This window comes from Antechinus flavipes, chromosome 1, assembly GCF_016432865.1.
Source record: "Antechinus flavipes isolate AdamAnt ecotype Samford, QLD, Australia chromosome 1, AdamAnt_v2, whole genome shotgun sequence".
NCBI lineage: Eukaryota > Metazoa > Chordata > Mammalia > Dasyuromorphia > Dasyuridae > Antechinus > Antechinus flavipes.
Genome location: NC_067398.1, coordinates 717,439,648 through 717,461,139, shown reverse-complemented (window position 1 = coordinate 717,461,139; position 21,492 = coordinate 717,439,648). Strand labels below are relative to the sequence as shown.

The following is a 21,492-nucleotide window of genomic DNA, read 5'->3' as shown; positions in this document are numbered from 1 at the left end:
CAAAGGACACGGCTTCAGAAAAAAGCGTTTCTGCCCCTGACATGAGCTGAGCCGGGGAAGGGAGACGAGTTCTGCATGACTGGCCCTCAGTAATAAGCCCATTAGCTCAGGTAATCGCCCTCCCTGACCTCCCGGTAATTAGCCATTATTAGGAATGCCCTTGTTTTCCTCTGTGCTCCGGCATGTTCTCACGGTTGGGGGTGGCTGCGAGCGTTGGGCCTCCCCTGGGGGGCCGGGGCTCAAGCTTCAGCCAGACCAAACAGCCCCCTCCCTGATCAGGGGGTGCAGGAAGTGGGGGGGAAGGAGTGACGCTGTCGGTTCCTGCACAGAGGGAGCAGATTACACTCGTTGCTCTGGACGGGGACCAAGGGCCGGGGGCAGGGAGGGGCCTGGCATTCCAGGACTGGCAGTTGAGGGATCACAAGCAGAGTCACAGAGAAGAGAGCCGGCTGAGGACTCGAGGGTAAATCCAGTCTTGGATGTGACTGGGTGACTCTGGGCAAGTCCCTTAACTCAGTTTCCTCATTTGTAAAATGAGCCAGAGAAGGAAACGACAAGTCCTTCTGGCTTCCCTGCCAAGAAAACTCCTGACAGGGTCCCTGGGAGCTGGACACTAAGGGAGCAACATCAGCAGGGCTGGGAGGGAGGCAGAGGGAGAGAGCAGGGGCAGCCCGGGGTCTTGGGGAGCCCGCCCTCGCAGGGACACATGGGTCCCTTCTGGCGCTGGGTTTAAGGACGGGACCAGCTGTGGAGGGTTCCCGAAGGCCCGGCCTGTTCCCCCGAGGAGAGTCACAGGAGGGCTCCCATGGCAGGGATGTCTCAGAGAGGGCTCCAGCTTGTTCCGGGCACAGGGGGAGCTGGCGAGTGGATGGGTGAGGAAAAGGGAATCAGAGGCACATTTTAGGTCTGACCCAAGGGGGCAGCTAGGGGGACTACAGTGGATAGAGCCTTGACCTGAGTTCAAATCCAGACTCCAACACCAGACACTAGCTGTATGACCCGGGGCACATCGCTTGACCTTGTTGTGTGTCCGATTTGGGCTGTCCATGGAGGGAACGGCTCTCTCGGTGACTTCCCCCCAGTGGGCCGAAACTAGACCCTCCCCCCCATCCCCGTCCGGGCCATTCTTCCTGGGACAGAGCGGGGGCCTGGTTGACCTCTGAGACTCCTGGCAACGGCAGCGTCTGTGCTTCTGGGACGTGTTGGGCCTGGGGCTGGAGCCACGACTTGGGGCTCCGGATCAGCTCTTCTACTCCACTGGGCTGTTAATGAGCTGGAAGAATGGGCCAAAGAAGTATAAGAAGTTAATTAATAAACCATTGGTCATACGTCAAAGCCAGAGGGAATCTGGGCCAGGGCTCTCGTAGGTCACAGGAGAAATGGGGCTGAGGCTGGCTGGGGGTGGGGGTGGGGGACCAGTCGGGGCCTCAGGCCACGCAGGGGGAGGACTGGGGCTCAGCTGGCTCCCCCTGCGGCTCCTGCCCCTTTCTCCCTGTCCTCACAGTCCCTGGGAGCTGAGGGCCCGCGGGCCCTGCAAAGGGCCGACCACCTGGGACTTGGAGAGGTGTGTGTGTGTGTGGGGGCTTCCTAGCCGGCGGCCCTATGCCCAGCTTTCCCAGGGAACCTCAGTCCTTCCTAGACTGACAATGCTGAGGGCAGAAGTCCGCCGGGGGGACCCCAGTGTTTGTGCTTTGGGGGCTTCTGGAAGGTTCACAGGTTTGGTGACACAGTTGTCACAAGAAGTGGAGGTGGAATATGGAATATGGGGAGGGTCTAAGGGTCCCTAGAGGAAGGGATGCTGGGGATAGGGGCTGGATAGGGTGGGGCAAGGGATTGGGGGCAGAGCATGGGTACTTGGAAGGGAGAGATGATGAGTGGGGAAAGTGAGGCAGCAGTCTGATAGTGGGGGCAGGACCGGGGACAGAGGGAGTGTGTTTGTAAGTTGTCAGGGGTACAGACCGCAAACGAGAAAGATCTTGGGGGTCAGGGCCCAGACTGAGAGGGAGCAGGTATAAGGGCAGGGAGGGGTAAGGGAACACCAGTGACAAGATGGATTTTTTCCCATAGTACTTTGTGATGACAAATCACTTGCTCTGCATGACCTCATTAGAGTGGGACTAGAGAGATCTAGGGGCTCCTTCCACCTCCAGAGCTGGGATTCTTCGATTTTAGAACAATCCTGTAGAATAGGTGCTCGAGGCATTGGGGATCCCCGGTTGACAGAGGGAAGGCTGATATTCAGAGGGAAAAGCGACTATTCAGGGTCATACAACGAACCAGTGTCCAATGGGAAATTCAAGCCTAGGCACTGTCCAGGGCCACTTCCCCTTTCCCTTATCAGCTCAGGGATGTTCCCCTTGCTTCCCCCATCATACCTCTTCTGTCTCTCCTCCAGCCAATCAAAGAGACAAAGACATGTAGAGAGATGATAGATACCTGAGTAGTGACAGAGAAAGAGATTTAGCTAGATAGTTAACTAGGTGGAAGAGTGAGAGACACAGACAGAAAGAGACAGAGACAGAGAGAAAGAGATAGAAAAAAGAGACAGAGAAAGAAAGAGATAGAAAAAAAGACAGAGACAGAGAGATAGAGAGAAATACAGAGAAACAAAGAGAGACAGAGAAAAAAGAGACAGAGAGAGACAGAGAGATAGACAGAAAAAAGGGAAAGCGACAGAGACACAGAGAAATACAGAGAGACAGAGAGAGAGTAATACAGAGAGACAGAAAAAAGAGAGATAGAAAGAAATACAGAGACAGAGAGAAAGAGACAGAAAAAAGAAAACGAGACAGAGAGAGATACAGAGAGATCAGGAAGGGTTTCCTTTTATGGTAGTTCCAGTTCTTTCTTCAGGGCCTCTGTCTTCCTTTATTCTTTAGCCATTTCCAACCAATGTCTTTGTCTCTGAGAACCCCCATTTCCATTTTTCTTGGCTCCTGGCTCCTCTTTCCTGTAGGTCCCCTCTTCAAGGTTCATGTCCTTCCTCCCAAAGCAGGGAGAAAAAGGGACGACTGCAGGCTTAGGCTTGGGGAGAGATGGAAGAAAAGAGGGAGGGAGGTGGGATATGGGAACTGAAGGGAAGGGGAAGGGGCAGGGGCCTGGAAGAGGGGGATGAGATGTCAAAGGCAGAACTGCAGCCTCAGAGGGGGAATAAGAGGCTTATGAAAGGCTCAAGACCCCAAATGGGAGGGATGGGGAGTGGGCTGAGAAAGGGAGAAGCGGTCTACAGGAAAGGAGTGGGAGCGCAAGTCCCCTGAAGCGAATGATGGGGCTGTGGGAATGGTGGGGAGACAAGGCTGTGGATGCAGAGAGGCAGGAAGAGCAAGGGACAGCTCAGGCAGTTGGAGCTACAAGCAGCCCAGAGCTGTCCAGGGGCTCCTCCTGCTGGCCAAGCCGGGCCCTAAGCCCAGCTCTCGCCATGTCTGGATCGGGATGGGAAGCTGAATCCGCTGGTCCAGGACTGAGAGGCTGGGGCTCTCCCTGGGTGGGACACCGGGGGTCTGGGTGACCCCAAGCAGGACTGGGTCTAACCCCAGCTGCCATCTTGGTGAGGGGAGTCCACGAAAATTCAACCACCACCCCTGGGCTCTGGGAACCTTCAGGCTAACTGGGAAGCACATTCATTTCTGACCCTTTCGGATTTCCCAAAGTGCCATTGCCATGATCGCCTGGAGCAGATAGACCGAAGGAATGCTAGTTCCCTTTCAGAGGTGAGAAAACCAAAGCCCTTGCTCAGTCACCCGGTTGGGAAGGTGTCCGAGGCAGGACGGGGACACAGGTACCTTGACTTTGAAGTCTAGCTTCTATTATGGAACCCACAAAGAATATGATTCAAAAACACAAATAGCATCTCCCTCTCAAACTCTGTAGTCTGGATTATCTGTAAGGATTATGGGTCTGCATCCCCAGACCTAGAGCTCGGGAGCCCCCGTCAATGAATTTTTCTTCACTAGTCAGCCAAATCTATATTTATCTCCAAAAAAAGGACACTTACTGCCTTGCATGGCTTTGACTTCAAGATACTTATTTAATTCTGGCTAAATAAATTTTCATCAGAAATGCTTGGAGATCTTCTGCTTTGTTAAAGTTTTCTTTCTTTCTTGTGAGCTTATACTCAGTTTTGATGTAAATTTTTCAGCCTCTATTCTTTCTTCTAGACTATCATTTCTCACTCTCCATTCCTTTGGAGTGGCTGCAAATTGTGTGTGATCCTGCTTGGGGTTCTTTGGTGCCTGAATTCTTTCTTTCTGGCTGCTTGCAATATTTTCCCTTTAACCTTGAAGCTCTGAACTTTGGCTATTATGTTGCTGGGGGTTTAGTTTTGGGGTTTCTTTCAGGCAGTGACCACTGGATTCTATTTCCATTTTGGCCTGTGCTTCTAAGAGATTTGGATAGTTTTAAGATTCCTTGAAATATAATGTCTAGATTAATTTTTTGGGTCATGGATTTTATGTTATCCAATAATTCTTAGTTTTTTCTCCTTTGTTTTCTAAGTCAGCTGTTTTTGCTATGAGATACTTTACAGTTTTCTTCTATTTTTTCATTGTTTTGATTTAATTTTAATATTTGTTGACTCATGGAGGAGTTGACCAAACTGAAGGAGCTCTTGAGCTGATCGCTTTGTGGTATACCTATAAAACTTGGGCAGTCTACTAGCGCCATGCTAGGAAATGGAATCACTTCTATCTGAATTGTCTTAGGAAGATTCTGAAGAAAACTCGGCAGAATAAAGTGCCAGACAATGAAGTCCTTTCTTGAGCCGAACTGCCAAGCATTCAAACTCTACTGATAGGTTGGCTGTGTTGTTTGGATACCAAACATGTATTTGTCTAAAAGATCGTGTTATGGAGAACTCATGCAAGGAAAGCACTCACATGGCATGAGAAGGGTCAATTATAAAGGACATCCTCGAGGTCTGTTTTTTTTTTATTATGTTTATTCTTTTTTTTTCTTTCTTTTGTTTATTATAGCTTTTTATTTACAAGATATATGCATGGGTAATAGCATTGACAATTGCAAAACCTTTTGTTCCAACTTTTCCTCTCCTTCCCCCAGATGGCAGGTTGACCAATACATGTTAAATACATTAAAGTATAAGTTAAATACAATATATGTATACATATCCATACAGTTATTTTGCTGTATAAAAAGAATCGGACTCTGAAATAGTGTACAATTAGCTTGTGAAGGAAATCAAAAATGCAGGCGGACAAAAATAGAGGGATTGGGAATTCTGTGTAGTGGTTCATAGTCATCTCCCAGAGTTCTTTCGCTGGGTGTAGCTGGTTCAGTTCATTACTGCTCTATTGGAACTGATTTGTTTCTTCTCATTGTTGAAGAGGGCCACGTCCATCAGAATAGATCATCACATAGTATTGTTGTTGAAGTATATAATGATCTTCTGGTCCTGCTCATTTCCCTCAGCATCAGTTCCTGTCAGTCTCTCCAGGCCTCTCTGAAATCCTCCTGTTGGTCATTTCTTACCAAACAATAATATTCCATAATATTCATATACCACAATTTACTTAGCCATTCTTTAATTGATGGGCATCCACTTAGTTTGCAGTTTCTGGCCACTACAAACAGGGCTGCCACAAGCATTTGTGCACGTACAGGTCCCTTTCCTGCCTTTAAAATCCTCGAGGTCTTTATGAAAAACTTTGGAATAAATTGCATGACATGGGAGACTCTGGCAAAGGACCACTCAGCATGGTGTGTCCATACAAAAAAGATGCTGTGTTCTATGAGGGAAGCAGAATTGCAGGAGTTAAATTAAACAAGAGGCACAAATTTACCCCAAATTTTCATGGACTATTTGTGCCCAACCTGTTGTAGAGCCTTCCAAACTCATAATGGTCTGATCAGCCATAGTTAGACACATTGTCTCTTTTATTTTTTTTTTAATTTTTTTAGACACATTGTCTCTTAACTCTAATATCTAAATGTTGTCATTTTGGTCCTCTTCAAGAATGAAGGACAATCAACCAACCAAACATAATGTCAGTGCCATGTCTTCAAATGGCTCCTTCTAATTGCCACAATAGGTTTCTTGTATTCATTTTTGTTTTTCAAAGTTTCTACTCATTCTATCAGAAATGCTAAAAAGTACTCGATTCCATTAAAATCCATTTCCTCCCTATAGAATTATACTCAGCTTCAAATGGAAAATCATTTTTATCATAAGCTTATTTCTTTTGCCTTTTGGAATGTTGTATTTCAAGAGCTCCTCTTGTTTATTATAGAAGTTGCCAGGACTTAGGTGATTCTGACTATGATTCTTTGGTACTTGCACAGCTTTTCTTGAGGGAGCTTTGAATTTTGGTTTTGTTAGTCCCAGGATTTTTTTTTCAGGAATTACTCTGGATTTTTTTCAAATTTTACTTTGTCCTGTGACTTGAACAGCTCTGGGCAGATTTCATTCATGATATCTTGAAATACAATGTCCAAAACATTTTAAATCATCACTTTCAAGTATTTCAATAATTCTCATTGCTTCCTGATCCATTTTTGAAGTTAGTTGTTTTTTGATAGCAAATACATTTCACTTCTATTTTTAAATCTTTTGATTTTAATTGCTTTTTTTGTTCTAATCTTTCTTGTTATCTCATTTTCCCCCTTTGAGTCATTGTTTGAAATAATTACAGGTTATTTGTGCCTTCATTTGGGGAATCTCACTGTTGCCTCACTGTCTGAGCGGCCAGACCAGTTATATTTTACTTATTTGAGTTGAGCTTTGATTCAGAGACAGGTGAAGAGGAAATGCATTCTAGGAATGGGGAGAGTTTACCAAGGTACAGAAATAAGAAACGGATCATGTGACATCTCAGTGTCAACAAGCATTTATTAACAACTTATTTGGCAACATAAAGACAAAATGCAAAGCAGTAGCTACTCTTCTAGGACACTAGTTGGAGTCATAGTGCATAGAGTGCCAGGTCTGGAGTCAAGAAGACTCATCTTTGTGAGTTCAAATCCAGTCTCAGAAATCTACTAGTGGTGTGACCTGGGCAAGTCCTATTTACCTCAGTTTTCTCATCTGTAAAATGATCTGGAGAAGGAAATGGAAAACCACTCTAGCTCGTATCATTGCCAAAAAACTCCAGATAGAGATGTAGAGATGGACGTGACTGAAAAATAACATCTGTTCTCAAAGAGCTTACATTCCACTAGAAAGTTAGAGGTGGAAAGAACCTTAGAGATCTCCTAGTTTATTTTATATGTGACACCCTATGAGGAGGAGGGTAGAGAACACACATTTATATAGCACCTCCTATATTCCAAGCACTTTTTGGAAATACCTCATTTCATCCTCACAATAGTCTTGTGAAAGGAGCTATTATTCCCATTTTACAGTTGAGGAAACTGAGGCAAACAGAAGTTAAGTGGCTTGCCCAGGGCTGGATATGAACTCAGATCTTCTTGACTCCAGGCCCAGTGCTCTATCGTTGCATTACCCAGCTGCCTATAATTACTATAATTATCTCATTTTAGATCTGTAGTGTAATATAATGATCCCGAAGGTCGCTTGTTCCTTTTCTTTTGTCTTTGGGATTTATTTATTTTTGCTGAGGCAATGGGTTAAGTGACTTGCCCAGGATCACACAGACAGGAAGTGTTAAGTGTCTGAGGTCACATTTGAACTCCTGACTTCAGGACCGACACTATCCACGGCGCCATCTAGCTGCCCTTTAGGGTTTATTTTTAAAGAAAAAGTTTTTTTTTTTTAATTTTTAAATAAAAAATATTTATTTTAAAGGAAAAGTTCAGTCACAATTTTTCCAAGCCCCCAGTTAGGAAAGTTCCCAGCACCTGGAGTGAAGGTGGACTTTGTCTAACTTTACATTTATCTTTGTCTTAATCTGACTTCTTTGCGACTGTTACTGAACACGTCTGCGAAGGGAAACGGCAGATTACGGTGTCTCTGGCCAGGTGCCATTGGGAGGGAAGAGCTCTGACCTCTTCGTGGGATTGCCCCCTTCCCTTCCCTCCCCGCCCCCCTCCTCTGTCCCGTCCCAGCCTCCCTCTGCTCTCCGATCCAGAAGCTCGCAGTCCCCCTCCTCTCTCCCGCTTCCGAAACAGCTTCCCCTTTGACCGTCCCCGGCTTTGATTCATGCAAGGGCTACAGGTGCCGCGCGCACTCTCCGCTCTGATCGGATGATTCGATCAAAAAATTGTTTTCAGCGGGTCTACACCAGGCCGTCAATCAGTAAACACTTTCGGGGCTCTGCTCTGTGCTGTTACAAAGCCCTTGGGATACAGAAAGAACAGAGCCCAGGATGCCGAACTGCCCTCAAGGAGCGTACGCTCTAACGGGGAGACGGCAAGCGAACAGACACGCGCAGACCAGGTACGGAACAAATGGGGAATAACGGGGCGGGGGGGGGGAAGGGGGGGGGGGGGGAAGGGAGGGGGGCGGGGCTCTAGCCCACCCTTACATGGAGATGGGACGCTGAGGCTCACGGGCTTTACCCATTGGCCGGCCTCACTGACTCCCCATCAGGGGCCCGGGCCCTCGGCCCCAGACTAGGGACTGCCAGCCTCGGCCACGTCGGGCCTGGTCCCGCTACGCTCCTCCTTTCTCGGGCGGAGGCAAAGGCAGTGGGACGGAGGGCGCGGGTCCTTCCCCGTGGCCGCACGTGCTGGGGTTGATGAAGGGGAGGGGCCCGGCCCTGCGCCTGCTCAGTGGGTCGGGACGCCAGAAGAGTTCTGCTGGGGGCGGGATTAGAGCAGAGATTGGTAAAGAAGAGGGGGCCTATATTGGCGCCTGCTCAATGGGCGGTGTAGGACTGCTGGGGGCGGGGTTAGTGGAGGCGGGAGCCTGCATTTGCGCCTGCTCAGTGGGAGCGCACGGCTCCATGAAGGGGAGGAGAGAGAAAGGGAGGGCGCTCGGGCTTTGCGCCTGCTCCGTAAGCGCGCGCGTGTCCCGCCTTGGGTAGCCGCTTCAGGGGCGCGTGTTGTGCGTTGCTAGGCGACGCGGGACGGAGGCGGGATTCGAGGGGCGCACTTCCTGGGAATCCTGGGTCCAGAGCCGGAAGTTTTCGCGGTTGCCTTAGCAACTGTACCTCAGAGGGCTCACTCAGTCTTAGCGAGGCTGGTTTGGTGAGGTTCCTCGTCCCTGACCCAGGTGAGGCTGAGGCAGCGGCCGCTCGGAACTCTGGAGTTCACAGGAGCAGCGGCCGGGGACGCGCCCGCCCCATTTTGTCGACGGGGAGACTGAGGCCCCGGACGCAGGAGGCAGAGGCTCGAATGCGCCTGGCAGCGGGTCGTGGGTGTAGAGTTTGAGGTTCAAGCCTCTCCATTTCACTGGTGGGGAAACTGAGGGCGAGGCGCTTGCCCCAGGTCACCCTGCCCCGAGAGCCCAGGATGCCGCACTAGAGCGAAGGAACATGGAGTCCCACCCCCTCCTTTTACAGGGAGGGAAACAGGCATCTGTGCAGTGGAGGCACTCCCCCTCCCCCCGCCGCGTGTTAGTTGTGGGACTGGCCAGGTCACAGATTGCATCCACAGGATCTGCCCCGAGGGGCTCCGGTGGGGGGGACCCTGGGCAAGGCCTGGGCTGCGGAGCCTCAGTTTCCCCATCTGTACCTTCAGTTCTTCCTGGCTCTGTAAGTCAAAGGCTTGGAGCAGAGCCCCCCTCCCCCCTCCGCCAGCGTGACAGGCCCAGGCCCCTCAGACAAGTCTGCGACCACAATTGGGGCCCCCCCTTTGGAGCCACGGAGGAAGCCCGTCTCCCCAGGCTGGGGGGGCCATGGCCGCCATATCCCGTGTAAGACTCTTGGGTAACCGTCTGAACTGCTCCATAAGCACTGTTAGAGCCCCTCACCCCCTCCCGTGAGCCAGGCAGAGGGACTGAAGCTTATGTTCTGAAGGGGGAGACAGCAGGGGCTTAGCTCTGTCCAGAATAACTCGCCAAACTAACTTTTTCTGAAAACAGGGCTCATAATAAGGGAGGGATTGGGCCGAGGTTGCCGGCTAATTGTAAAAGGCAGCACTTGAACCCCTACCCTGTGACTCCCAGTGCCAGGTTCTTTCTCGGTTCCGTCTCAGAGCTGCCTTCAGGATGGCCAGTGCTCGAGTCACGGTTTTCCGGTTGTTTTCTTGGCAGTGCTTCCTGAAGGGAGGATTCCTTCCCACTTCTCGCCTGGAGGGATGGCGACCCCTCGGATTTCTCAGTACCTGCCTCCGGACATTGACCCTACCAAAATTCCCATTGCCTATGGGAACCGGGCTCTGCCCAAGCTGAATGAGGAGCTCCAGTCTGAGGAGCTGCTGACTCGGAAGAAGGCCCTCATGGCCCTGTGTGACCTGGTGCACGACCCCGAGCACGTGTACGAAGCTATCCGCTTAGGTAGGTGGTCCGGATACCGGCGGTCAGCCGGCTGGCAGCCGTGACAGCTCCCAGCGAGCCGGGAGGGACAGAATGGGGGTCCCCCGGAGCTCTGACAGCTGCCGGGGAGGGACGGGGAGGGGATTCTCCTGGAGCTCTTATAACCACCCATCCAGCTTGCCGGGGATGAGATGGGGGTCCCCCCGGAGCTCTGACAGCTGCCTGGGAGGGATAAGGTGGGAGTCCTCCCAGAGTTCTGATAGCTGCCAGGGAGGGACGAGGTGGGGGTCCCTGGAGCCCCGATAGCTGCCGGGGAGGGACGGGGAGGGGATTCTCCTGGAGCTCTTATAACCACCCATCCAGCTTGCCGGGGATGAGGTGGGGGTCCTTCCAGAGCTCTGATAGATGCCTGGGAGAGATGAGGTGGGGGTCCCCCCGGAGCTCTGACAGCTGCCTGGGAGGGATAAGGTGGGAGTCCTCCCAGAGTTCTGATAGCTGCCGGGGAGGGACGGGGAGGGGATTCTCCCGGAGCTCTGACAGCTGCCCATCCAGCTTGCAGGGGATGAGGTGGGAGTCCTTCCGGAGCTCTGATAGCTGCCCGGGAGGGATGAGGTGGGGGTCCCCCCGGAGCTCTGACAGCCGCCCATCCAGCTGCTGCTGGATGTCCCTGCCTTCCCGGGTAGCCCGGGTGGGACAGCTCTGTTCCTTCGTCCTGCCTCCTCCCAGTGTCTCCACATACACCAGCCTCTGCTGGGGCATCTTTCAGAAGCCTGAAGATTGTGACCCCAGAAGTCAAACTGCCCCAGTTTCTCATCCAGGCCCCCAGCGCTGTTGTTTGCACCTGGGCAGACTTCCAGCTTGTCCCTCTGCCAAGGTGGCTCTCGACTGACTGCCCGAGTCCAGAGGCAGCAGCTGAGAGAATAGAGGGAAGGATCCACCTTCTTGTTCTTGGCCTGGAGAGTCTGTTCTAGTACAGCCTCAGATGAAGATGTAGCTGGGCAGACTTTGGGCTCCTCTGTATGAACTTAGATAAAATGCCCAGGTCACTGTCACATAAACTGAGGTCCCTCCAGGTCAGAGCCTCAGAACTAGGCTGTATCTTCAGGCCGGCCCTTCACCAAGCCCTTTGGGACCTCCAGGGAGCGGCTCCCGGCCTTGGAAGGAAGCGCTTGCATGAAGGCGTTCTGGCCCTGTTCATCAGGTCCCATGATCTCAAGCTTGGGGCGGGAGGGGGCATGAGCTGTGTGGGTGGTGGAGAGATTAGGGGTCCCCAGTTGGAAAGCAAAGGCAAGAGCCCAGGTAAGCCATGATCGAGGCTATAATGATCAGGAGTTTGTGAAGCACTGATTTTAGTTAAGAAACAATCGCCTGCTCTTAGGGTCTGCACCATTCCAGAAGCCCCTCCCCATCTCTCAGAGGCCCCCCCACCTGCTCCCACAGGCCAGCCTCGAGTCCCTGAGGATGTCTCCAAATGAGTTTGTTCATTGTGCAGCTTCTTCATATTCACAGCACCCGCCATATTGGTTTAGGGGGAGCCCACATTTCTCCCCCAAGTCGGGCTTTTAGGAAATTGAGGGGGGCTGCCCTTTGAAGGCTTCTTGTTCTCCCCAGCTCCAGCAGGGCAGAAGAATGGGGAGCTTTAACCCTCTTTGTGATTTATTCTTCTTGGACTGGTCTGAATTGGCTGACGAAGCCTCGGGCACTTCTGGGCCCCTTCCCCCATCTGTTCGTGGCAAATTCATTTGGTGTCTTAATATTTATGTGCCTGTTTCTTCCACTAAAACCCTTTTATGAGATCTTGTTACTTGGCAGTGAGGTGGCCTAGGGAATAGAACACAGGGCTTGGGTTCAAATCTCTCCAAATACTTCTGAGCTGTAGGACTGGGAAAATGACGTTATCTTTCACAGCCCCGGTTTTTTCACCTCTAAAGTGGCAATCCAAGTTGGGGCTCAGCTTAGCTTTGGGGTAACGGATTTTTCACGGACTCTTTACCGAGGCATTAGTGGGTCTGTACTGCATGTGAAACATCTCTCCAGCTAGGTTCTTCATTCCTACAAGTCTGGCCTTTCAGTGGAGACCTCGTGAACAGGAGGCCTCCCTGCCTGGGCCTGAGTAACACTTGGTGTGCAGCAGTTCTCCCCAAGGCTCCTCAGCAGCCTGCTCAGCCCCTCGATTTGACTCCTGGCTCAGCCCAGCCCTCATTCTGAGCACACTGCTCTCTTTTAAAAAGTTTGATTGATGCCTCTTGTCTTTAAATCATATGGCAAAAAGCCATTAAGAAGGCAAGCTCCCTGGGAATAAAGGATTCTGTAGGGGACCGAAACTCTGGAGAAGTCTACTTGAAACAAGGATACTTAGAACAAGGTGTGAACTCAGTGGGATTGATGAGATGATGGCTCTCTAGTTCCCATATACACTTAGTACTCAGCATGGTGATGTCATGGTTCTCTGGTTCCCATATACACTTAGTACTCAGCATGGTGATGTCATGGTTTTCTAGTTCCCATATTTAGTACTCAGTATGGTGATGTCATGGTTCTCCAGTTCCCATATATACTTAGTACTCAGCATGGTGATGTCATGGTTCTCTAGTTCCCATATATACTTAGTACTCAGCATGGTGATGTCATGGTTCTGTGGTTCCCATATATAGTTAGTACTCAGCATGGTGATGTCATAGTTCTCTAGTTCCCATAGATACTTAGTACTCAGCATGGTGATGTCATAGTTCTCTAGTTCCCATATATACTTAGTACTTAGCAAGGTGATGTCATAGTTCTCTAGTTCCCATAAATACTTAGTAGTTAGCATGGTGATGTCATAGTTCTCTATTTCCCCTATATACTTAGAACTCAAGTACATAGCATGGTGATGTCATGGTTGTCTGGTTCCCATATATACTTAGTACTCAGCATGGTGATGTCATGGTTCTCTGGTTCCCATATATACTTAGTACTTAGCATGGTGATGTCATGGTTCTCTAGTTCCCATATATAGTTAGTACTCAGGGTGGTGATGTCATAGTTCTCTGGTTCCCATATATACTTAATATTTAGCATGGTGATGTCATGGTTTTCTAGTTCCCATACTTAGTACTCAGCATGGTGATGCCATGGTTCTCTGGTTCTCATATATATTTATTATTTAGCATGGTGATGTCATGGCTCTCTAGTTCCCATATATACTTAGTACTCAGCATGGTGATGTCATGGTTTTCTAGTTCCCATATTTAGTACTCAGTATGGTGATGTCATGGTTCTCTGGTTCCCATATATACTTAGTACTTAGCATGGTGATGTCATGATTCTCTAGTTCCCATATATACTTAGTACTCAGCATGGTGATATTATGGTTCTCTGGTTCCCATATATACTTAGTACTTAGCATGATGATGTCATGGTTCTCTAGTCCCATATATACTTAGTACTCAGCATGGTGATGTCATGGTTCTCTGGTTCCCATATATAGTTAGTACTCAGCATGGTGATGTCATGGTTCTCTAGTCCCATATATACTTAGTACTCAGCATGGTGATGTTATGGTTCTCTGGTTCCCATATATACTTAGTACTCAGCATGGTGATGTCATGGTTCTCTGGTTCCCATATATAGTTAGTACTCAGCAAGGTGATGTCATAGTTCTCTAGTTCCGATAGATACTTAGTACTCAGCATGGTGATGTCATAGTTCTCTAGTTCCCATATATACTTAGTACTTAGCAAGGTGATGTCATAGTTCTCTAGTTCCCATAAATACTTAGTAGTTAGCATGGTGATGTCATAGTTCTCTATTTCCCCTATATACTTAGAACTCAAGTACATAGCATGGTGATGTCATGGTTGTCTGGTTCCCATATATACTTAGTACTCAGCATGGTGATGTCATGGTTCTCTGGTTCCCATATATACTTAGTACTTAGCATGGTGATGTCATGGTTCTCTAGTTCCCATATATAGTTAGTACTCAGGGTGGTGATGTCATAGTTCTCTGGTTCCCATATATACTTAATATTTAGCATGGTGATGTCATGGTTCTCTAGTTCCCATAGATACTTAGTACTCAGCATGGTGATGTCATGGTTCTCTGGTTCCCATATATAGTTAGTACTCAGCATGGTGATGTCATGGTTCTCTAGTCCCATATATACTTAGTACTCAGCATGGTGATGTCATGGTTCTCTGGTTCCCATAGATACTTAGTACTCAGCATGGAGATGTCATGGTTCTCTAGTTCCCATATATACTTAGTACTCAGCATGGTGATGTCATGGTTCTCTAGTTCCCATATACACTTAGTACTCAGCGTGGTGATGTCATAGTTCTCTAGTTTCCATATATACTTAGTACTCAGCATGGTGATGTCATAGTTCTCTAGTTCCCATATATACTTAATACTCAGCGTGGTGATATCATGGTTCTCTAATTCCCATATACACTTAGTATTCAGCATGGTGATGTCATAGTTCTCTAGTTCCCATATATACTTAGTACTCAGCAAGGTGATGTCATGGTTCTCTGGTTCCCATATATACTTAATACTCAGCATGGTGATGTCATAGTTCTCTAGTTCCCATATATACTTAGTACTCAGCAAGGTGATGTCATGGTTCTCTGGTTCCCATATATACTTAATACTCAGCATGGTGATGTCATAGTTCTCTAGTTCCCATATATACTTAGAACTCAGCATGGTGATGTCATAGTTCTCTAGTTCCCATATACACTTAGTATTCAGCATGGTGATGTCATGGTTCTCTAGTTCCCATAGATACTTAGTACTCAGCATGGTGATGTCATAGTTCTCTAGTTCCCATATATACTTAGTACTCAGCGTGGTGATGTCATAGTTCTCTAGTTCCCATAGATACTTAGTACTCAGCATGGTGATGTCATGGTTCTCTAGTCCCATATATACTTAGTACTCAGCATGGTGATGTCATGGTTCTCTGGTTCCCATATATACTTAGTACTCAGCATGGTGATGTCATGGTTCTCTAGTTCCCATATATACTTAGTACTCAGCATGGTGATGTCATGGTTCTCTAGTTCCCATATATACTTAATACTCAGCGTGGTGATATCATGGTTCTCTAATTCCCATATACACTTAGTACTCAGCATGGTGATGTCATAGTTCTCTAGTTCCCATATATACTTAATACTCAGTGTGGTGATATCATGGTTCTCTAATTCCCATATACACTTAGTATTCAGCATGGTGATGTCATGGTTCTCTAGTTCTCATAGATACTTAGTACTCAGCATGGTGATGTCATGGTTCTCTGGTTCCCATATATAGTTAGTACTCAGCAAGGTGATGTCATAGTTCTCTAGTTCCCATATATACTTAGTACTTAGCGTGGTGATGTCATGGTTCTCTATTTCCCCTATATACTTAGAACTCAAGTACGTAGCATGGTGATGTCATGGTTCTCTGGTTCCCACATATACTTAGTACTCAGCAAGGTGATGTCATGGTTCTCTAGTCCCACATATACTTAGTACTCAGCATGGTGATGTCATAGTTCTCTAGTTCCCATATATACTTAGTAGTTAGCATGGTGATGTCATGGTTCTCTATTTCCCCTATATACTTAGAACTCAAGTACGTAGCATGGTGATGTCATGGTTCTCTGGTTCCCATATATACTTAGTACTTAGCATGGTGATGTCATGGTTCTCTAGTCCCACATATACTTAGTACTCAGCATGGTGATGTCATAGTTCTCTAGTTCCCATATATACTTAATACTTAGCGTGGTGATGTCATGGTTCTCTAGTTCCCATATATACTTAGTACTTAGCGTGGTGATATCATGGTTCTCTATTTCCCATATACACTTAGTACTCAGTGTGGTGATGTCATGGTTCCCTAGTTCCCATATTACTTAGTACTCGGCATGATGATGAAATGGTTCTCCAGTTCCCCTAGATAATTAGTACTTAGCATGGTGATGTCATGGTTCTCTAGTCCCATATATACTTAGTACTCAGCATGGTGATGTCATGGTTCTCTGGTTCCCATATATACTTAGTACTCAGCATGGTGATGTCATAGTTCTCTAGTTCCCATATATACTTAGTACTTAACGTGGTGATGTCATGGTTCTCTAGTTCCCATAAATACTTAGTACTCAGCATGGTGATGTCATGGTTCTCTAGTTCCCATATATACTTAGTACTCAGCGTGGTGATATCATGGTTCTCTAATTCCCATATACACTTAGTACTCAGCATGGTGATGTCATAGTTCTCTAGTTTCCATATATACTTAGTACTCAGCATGGTGATGTCATAGTTCTCTAGTTCCCATATATACTTAATACTCAGCGTGGTGATATCATGGTTCTCTAATTCCCATATACACTTAGTATTCAGCATGGTGATGTCATGGTTCTCTAGTTCCCATAGATACTTAGTACTCAGCATGGTGATGTCATGGTTCTCTGGTTCCCATATATAGTTAGTACTCAGCATGGTGATGTCATGGTTCTCTGGTTCCCATATATAGTTAGTACTCAGCATGGTGATGTCATAGTTCTCTAGTTCCCATAGATACTTAGTACTCAGCATGGTGATGTCATGGTTCTCTGGTTCCCATAGATACTTAGTACTCAGCATGGTGATGTCATGGTTCTCTAGTTCCCATATATACTTAGTACTCAGCATGGTGATGTCATGGTTCTCTAGTTCCCATATATACTTAATACTCAGCGTGGTGATATCATCGTTCTCTAATTCCCATATACACTTAGTACTCAGCATGGTGATGTCATGGTTCTCTAGTTCCCATAAATACTTAGTACTCAGCATGGTGATGTCATGGTTCTCTGGTTCCCATATATAGTTAGTACTCAGCAAGGTGATGTCATAGTTCTCTAGTTCCCATATATACTTAGTACTTAACGTGGTGATGTCATGGTTCTCTATTTCCCCTATATACTTAGAACTCAAGTACGTAGCATGGTGATGTCATGGTTCTCTGGTTCCCATATATACTTAGTACTCAGCATGGTGATGTCATGGTTCTCTGGTTCCCATATATACTTAGTACTCAGCAAGGTGATGTCATGGTTCTCTAGTCCCACATATACTTAGTACTCAGCATGGTGATGTCATAGTTCTCTAGTTCCCATATATACTTAGTAGTTAGCATGGTGATGTCATGGTTCTCTAGTCCCATATATACTTAGTACTCAGCATGGTGATGTCATGGTTCTCTGGTTCCCATAGATACTTAGTACTCAGCATGGTGATGTCATGGTTCTCTAGTTCCCATATATACTTCGTACTCAGCATAGTGATGTCATGGTTCTCTGGTTCCCATATATACTTAGAACTCAGCATGTTGATATCACGGTTTTCTAGTTCCCATATATACTTAGTACTCAGCATGATGATGAAATGGTTCTCTGGTTCCCATATATACTTAGTACTCAGCATGGTGATGTCATGGTTCTCTAGTTCCCATATATACTTTGTACTCAGCATGGTGCTGTCATGATTCTCTATTTCCCATATATACTTAGTACTTAGCGTGGTGATGTCATAGTCTTCTAGTTCCCATATATATTTAGTATTTAGCATGGTGATGTCATGGTTCTTTAGTTCCCATATATACTTAGTACTTATCATGTTGATGTCATGGTTCTCTGGTTCCCATATATACTTAGTACTCAGCATGGTGATGTCCTGGTTCTCTAGTTCCCATATATACTTAGTGCTTAGCGTGGTGATATCATGGTTCTCTAGTTCCCATACATACTTAATACTTAGCATGGTGATGTCACGGTTCCCTAGTTCCCATATTACTTAGTACTCAGCATGATGATGAAATGGTTCTCCAGTTCCCCTAGATAATTAATACTCAGCAAGGTGATGAAATGGTTCTCTAATTCCCATATATACTTATTACTCATTATGGTGATGTCATGGTTCTCTAGTTCCTATATATACTTAGAACTCAGCATGGTCTTGTCATAGTTCTCTAGTTCCCATATATACTTAGTTCTTAGCATGTTGATGTCATGGTTCTCTAGTTCCCATATATACTTAGTACTCAGCATGGTGATATCATGGTTCTCTAGTTCTCTTATATACTTAGAACTCAGCATAATGATGAAATGGTTCTCTAGTTCCCATATATACTTAGTACTCAGCATGGTGATATCATGGTTCTCTAGTTCTCTTATATACTTAGAACTCAGCATGATGATGAAATGGTTCTCCAGTTCCCATAGATACTTAGAACTCAGCATGATGATGTCATGGTTCTCTAATTCCCATATATACTTAGTACTTATCATGTTGATGTCATGGTTCTCCAGTTCCCATAGATACTTAGAAGTTAGCACGGTGATGTCATCGTTCTCTAGTTCACACATGCTCAGTGTGCTGTAATGATGTAATTGTAACAGGGTATTTAAGGGCTGAAAAGCACTGGAAATGAGACACTCCACCTTTGACCATCCTCCTGGTGGCCCTCCTTCCTCCTGCTCCTGCACTAAGACTCAGACTGAGAGTGGTTGAGATTGTCAGACTGCTGGAGGAGACTGCCTGACAGTGTATGTCCCATTTTGCCCGGTAACCTCCCCCTTCTGCAGTGAGTAGCGGGTGAGGCTTCCTTTCAGTAAATGAAAACGTTTGCATTGTTATATTTAATGGTGTACATTATTCCTTTGGGTCTCCTTATTTTACTCCTCAGTTCATACAGATTTTCCCATGTTTTTCTGAATTCCGCACAGGCCACATGTGTTATTTGCAGAATTTCTTTACATTTTATATATCATAGGTTTTGAGTTGTTTTTTTAAAAGCCATTCTCCTAATCCTTGGATCCATCTTTGGTAACCAAATAGAAAAGAAAGAGAAAGCTGGAATGTACTTGGGGAACTGTGTAGCCCTTTCAGTAATTCCAGGTGTTTTCCTAAAATTAAAATTTGTAATTCTAATATTCCTCTATGAAGCTGTGACTACAATCAAAGAATAGCACCATCTCCAAAGACCCCAAAGAAAGGTGAGGGTGGGAATAGGTACATTGTGACCTATCACCCAAAATAAATTCTCTTGCCACCACTAAAGGGTGTTCCTAAATATTTTGCTATATAGTGGGCTTCTATTCTGTTCTTGACCTTCTTGGAGTGTATGATTAGTAATGGAATTGCTGAGTTGACCGTTTCGCCAATATCTTCATTCTAAATTGATTTCTTTTCCAATTCCTAGCTCTCTCAATAGCATATTAGTGAGTCTGCCCTTCTGCAGCCTCTCCAATATTAATTCTGTTTTTGTTGTTTTCCAAATTTTAATTTACCTTTCCTGTTGGATTTGGAACTCAATTTCTAATGATCGTTCATATTTTATAGTTTGTCTTTTGAAAACCATTCTTATATTTTACATGGTTATGTGTCCCTGAATGATATCTTTTATGATTCTTCTCATACACGACTTATTTTGGGTTATAGGTGGCAGTCTACCTACTCCCACCCTATGGCCTTCCATTGCTCTTTGGGCAACCTGAAGCTTGGGGTCTTTGGAGATGGCGGTATTCTTTGATTTTGGAGCCACATGTTTTCTTGGAAGAATATTGGTATTGTAGGTTTTTATTTTAGGGAGAAGCCTGGAGTCACTGAAAAGGCTACATAGTTAGTGGAGCACTTTTCTGGCTTTCTCTTTCTCCTCTTCATTTCTCTTGCGAGTGGATTGGCCATCTGTAGAGTCTGTGTTGATGGACCAGCTCAGGGAGCCTTCCATTGCATGATTTGATCACTAAGCATTTAGGTTTTCACGGTGAATTGTTAGGTTAAATGATTGTGAGTCAGCTTGAGAGGCTCAGCAAGCACCCAGCCTTTGAAGCCCCCAGTAAATAGCTGGAGGATTTTCTTAAGGACAGCTTGCCTGGTCTCCTCCATGACAATACCTAGCATTTGCCCCAATATCTCACATCTTTGCTTGCTATTGATAGCGAGAGTACCATGACCAAAATCAACTCTGTCATTGCCTCTTTTAGGCAGTCTCGTATGAGGAAATATTGCATAATGGATAGAGCACTGGATTTAGGCTCTGAGAGAATTGGGTTCAAAGCTATCACACTTACTGCCTGTGAGATCCGAAGAAAGTTCCTTCTCCCGGGTCTGCTTTTTTCCTCCTCCGTGAAAAGAAGGGGGCTGGACGAGACGGTTTCTGAGATTCCTCCCAGCTCTGGGAGGCCCTTGTTGGAGGGGGGCTGTCGTGCTGCATTTTGTGCTCCTTTTGTAGCCACAGCAATAAGTATCTCCAGGGTTCCTGTGTTCTGCGGACCTTTCCATCGGTTGTTTGGACTGTGATGTAAATACAGGGCATCCCAAAAGTTTCAGTGCCGTCTTAAGCTGTTCAAGCAAAAACGGCACCAGGACTTTTGGGACGCCCAGCATTGTTGGCGAAAGTCTTGATGGTTCCATCCCCGTGTCTCTGCTAGGATGCTCCCCAAGCAGTGTGTAGTTCGTTTTCAGAATGGCTTTGCTGAGGTGAGAAAGGAGGCCTGTAGATCAGTAATGTCCCCTTCAGGACCTTTTTTTTTTTTTTTCAATAGCACTAATACCATTGGTGATTAAAAAAAAAATCAATATTTTCCCTGCTTTCAGATGTCTTTAGAACCAACCCCCAACTCAAAATTACGTCCCTTTCATGCCGGGCCTCCTTTCCAATGGGAGACGTTAACAGCCTGGCAGCTTTCTGTTTTCATGTCCCATTGTAGATCTCTTCGGACTCTGATGGCAGTGTCCAAATGTAATGACTTTTCTGTCTTAAGAAAAAAGTTCATTGTGGATGTCTTGATTCCCCCTTCTCCACCCACCCCTTGCTATTTTCCTTCAATTTTTTTTTCAGCTTCATTTTAAAATGTTCTTGGGATAGTCTGGCTTCATTGACCCTCATGCCACACTTTCTATTTTTTCCTCTCTATTATTTCTCAGGGTTTTATGAGCTGATACTTCTCATAAACTTCCATTATCCTCCCCTTCAGGGTTTGGCCATGGCAAAATCCTCTCTCTCAGGAGATCTCGGGGGAACACATTTTTGCTGACTATGGGAAGTTATAGTTTAAAAAAATCTTCCTCATTATGGAATTTGCTATTATTTGATAAAGTATTAGAGCAAATAGTGGTAGACAATATTGATATTGCCTTTATCCT

General features: G+C 46.4%; 1 protein-coding gene across 2 annotated transcripts in view; it reads left to right on the top strand.

Annotated features, from left to right (window-relative positions):
* The first annotated feature begins 8,384 nt into the window (after window positions 1-8,384).
* RSPH14 (radial spoke head 14 homolog) overlaps window positions 8,385-21,492 on the top strand; it is a 122,497-nt gene continuing 109,389 nt past the window's right edge. Inside the window, exons 1-2 of one of the 2 annotated variants that reach the window (XM_051973181.1) lie at window positions 8,385-9,124; window positions 10,106-10,348. In XM_051973181.1, the coding sequence (XP_051829141.1) occupies window positions 10,150-10,348 (199 nt within the window). In that variant the 5' untranslated portion in view covers window positions 8,385-9,124; window positions 10,106-10,149. Of the gene's footprint in view, window positions 10,349-21,492 lie in introns of both variants that reach the window. The other variant, XM_051973183.1, reaches the window with a different exon arrangement.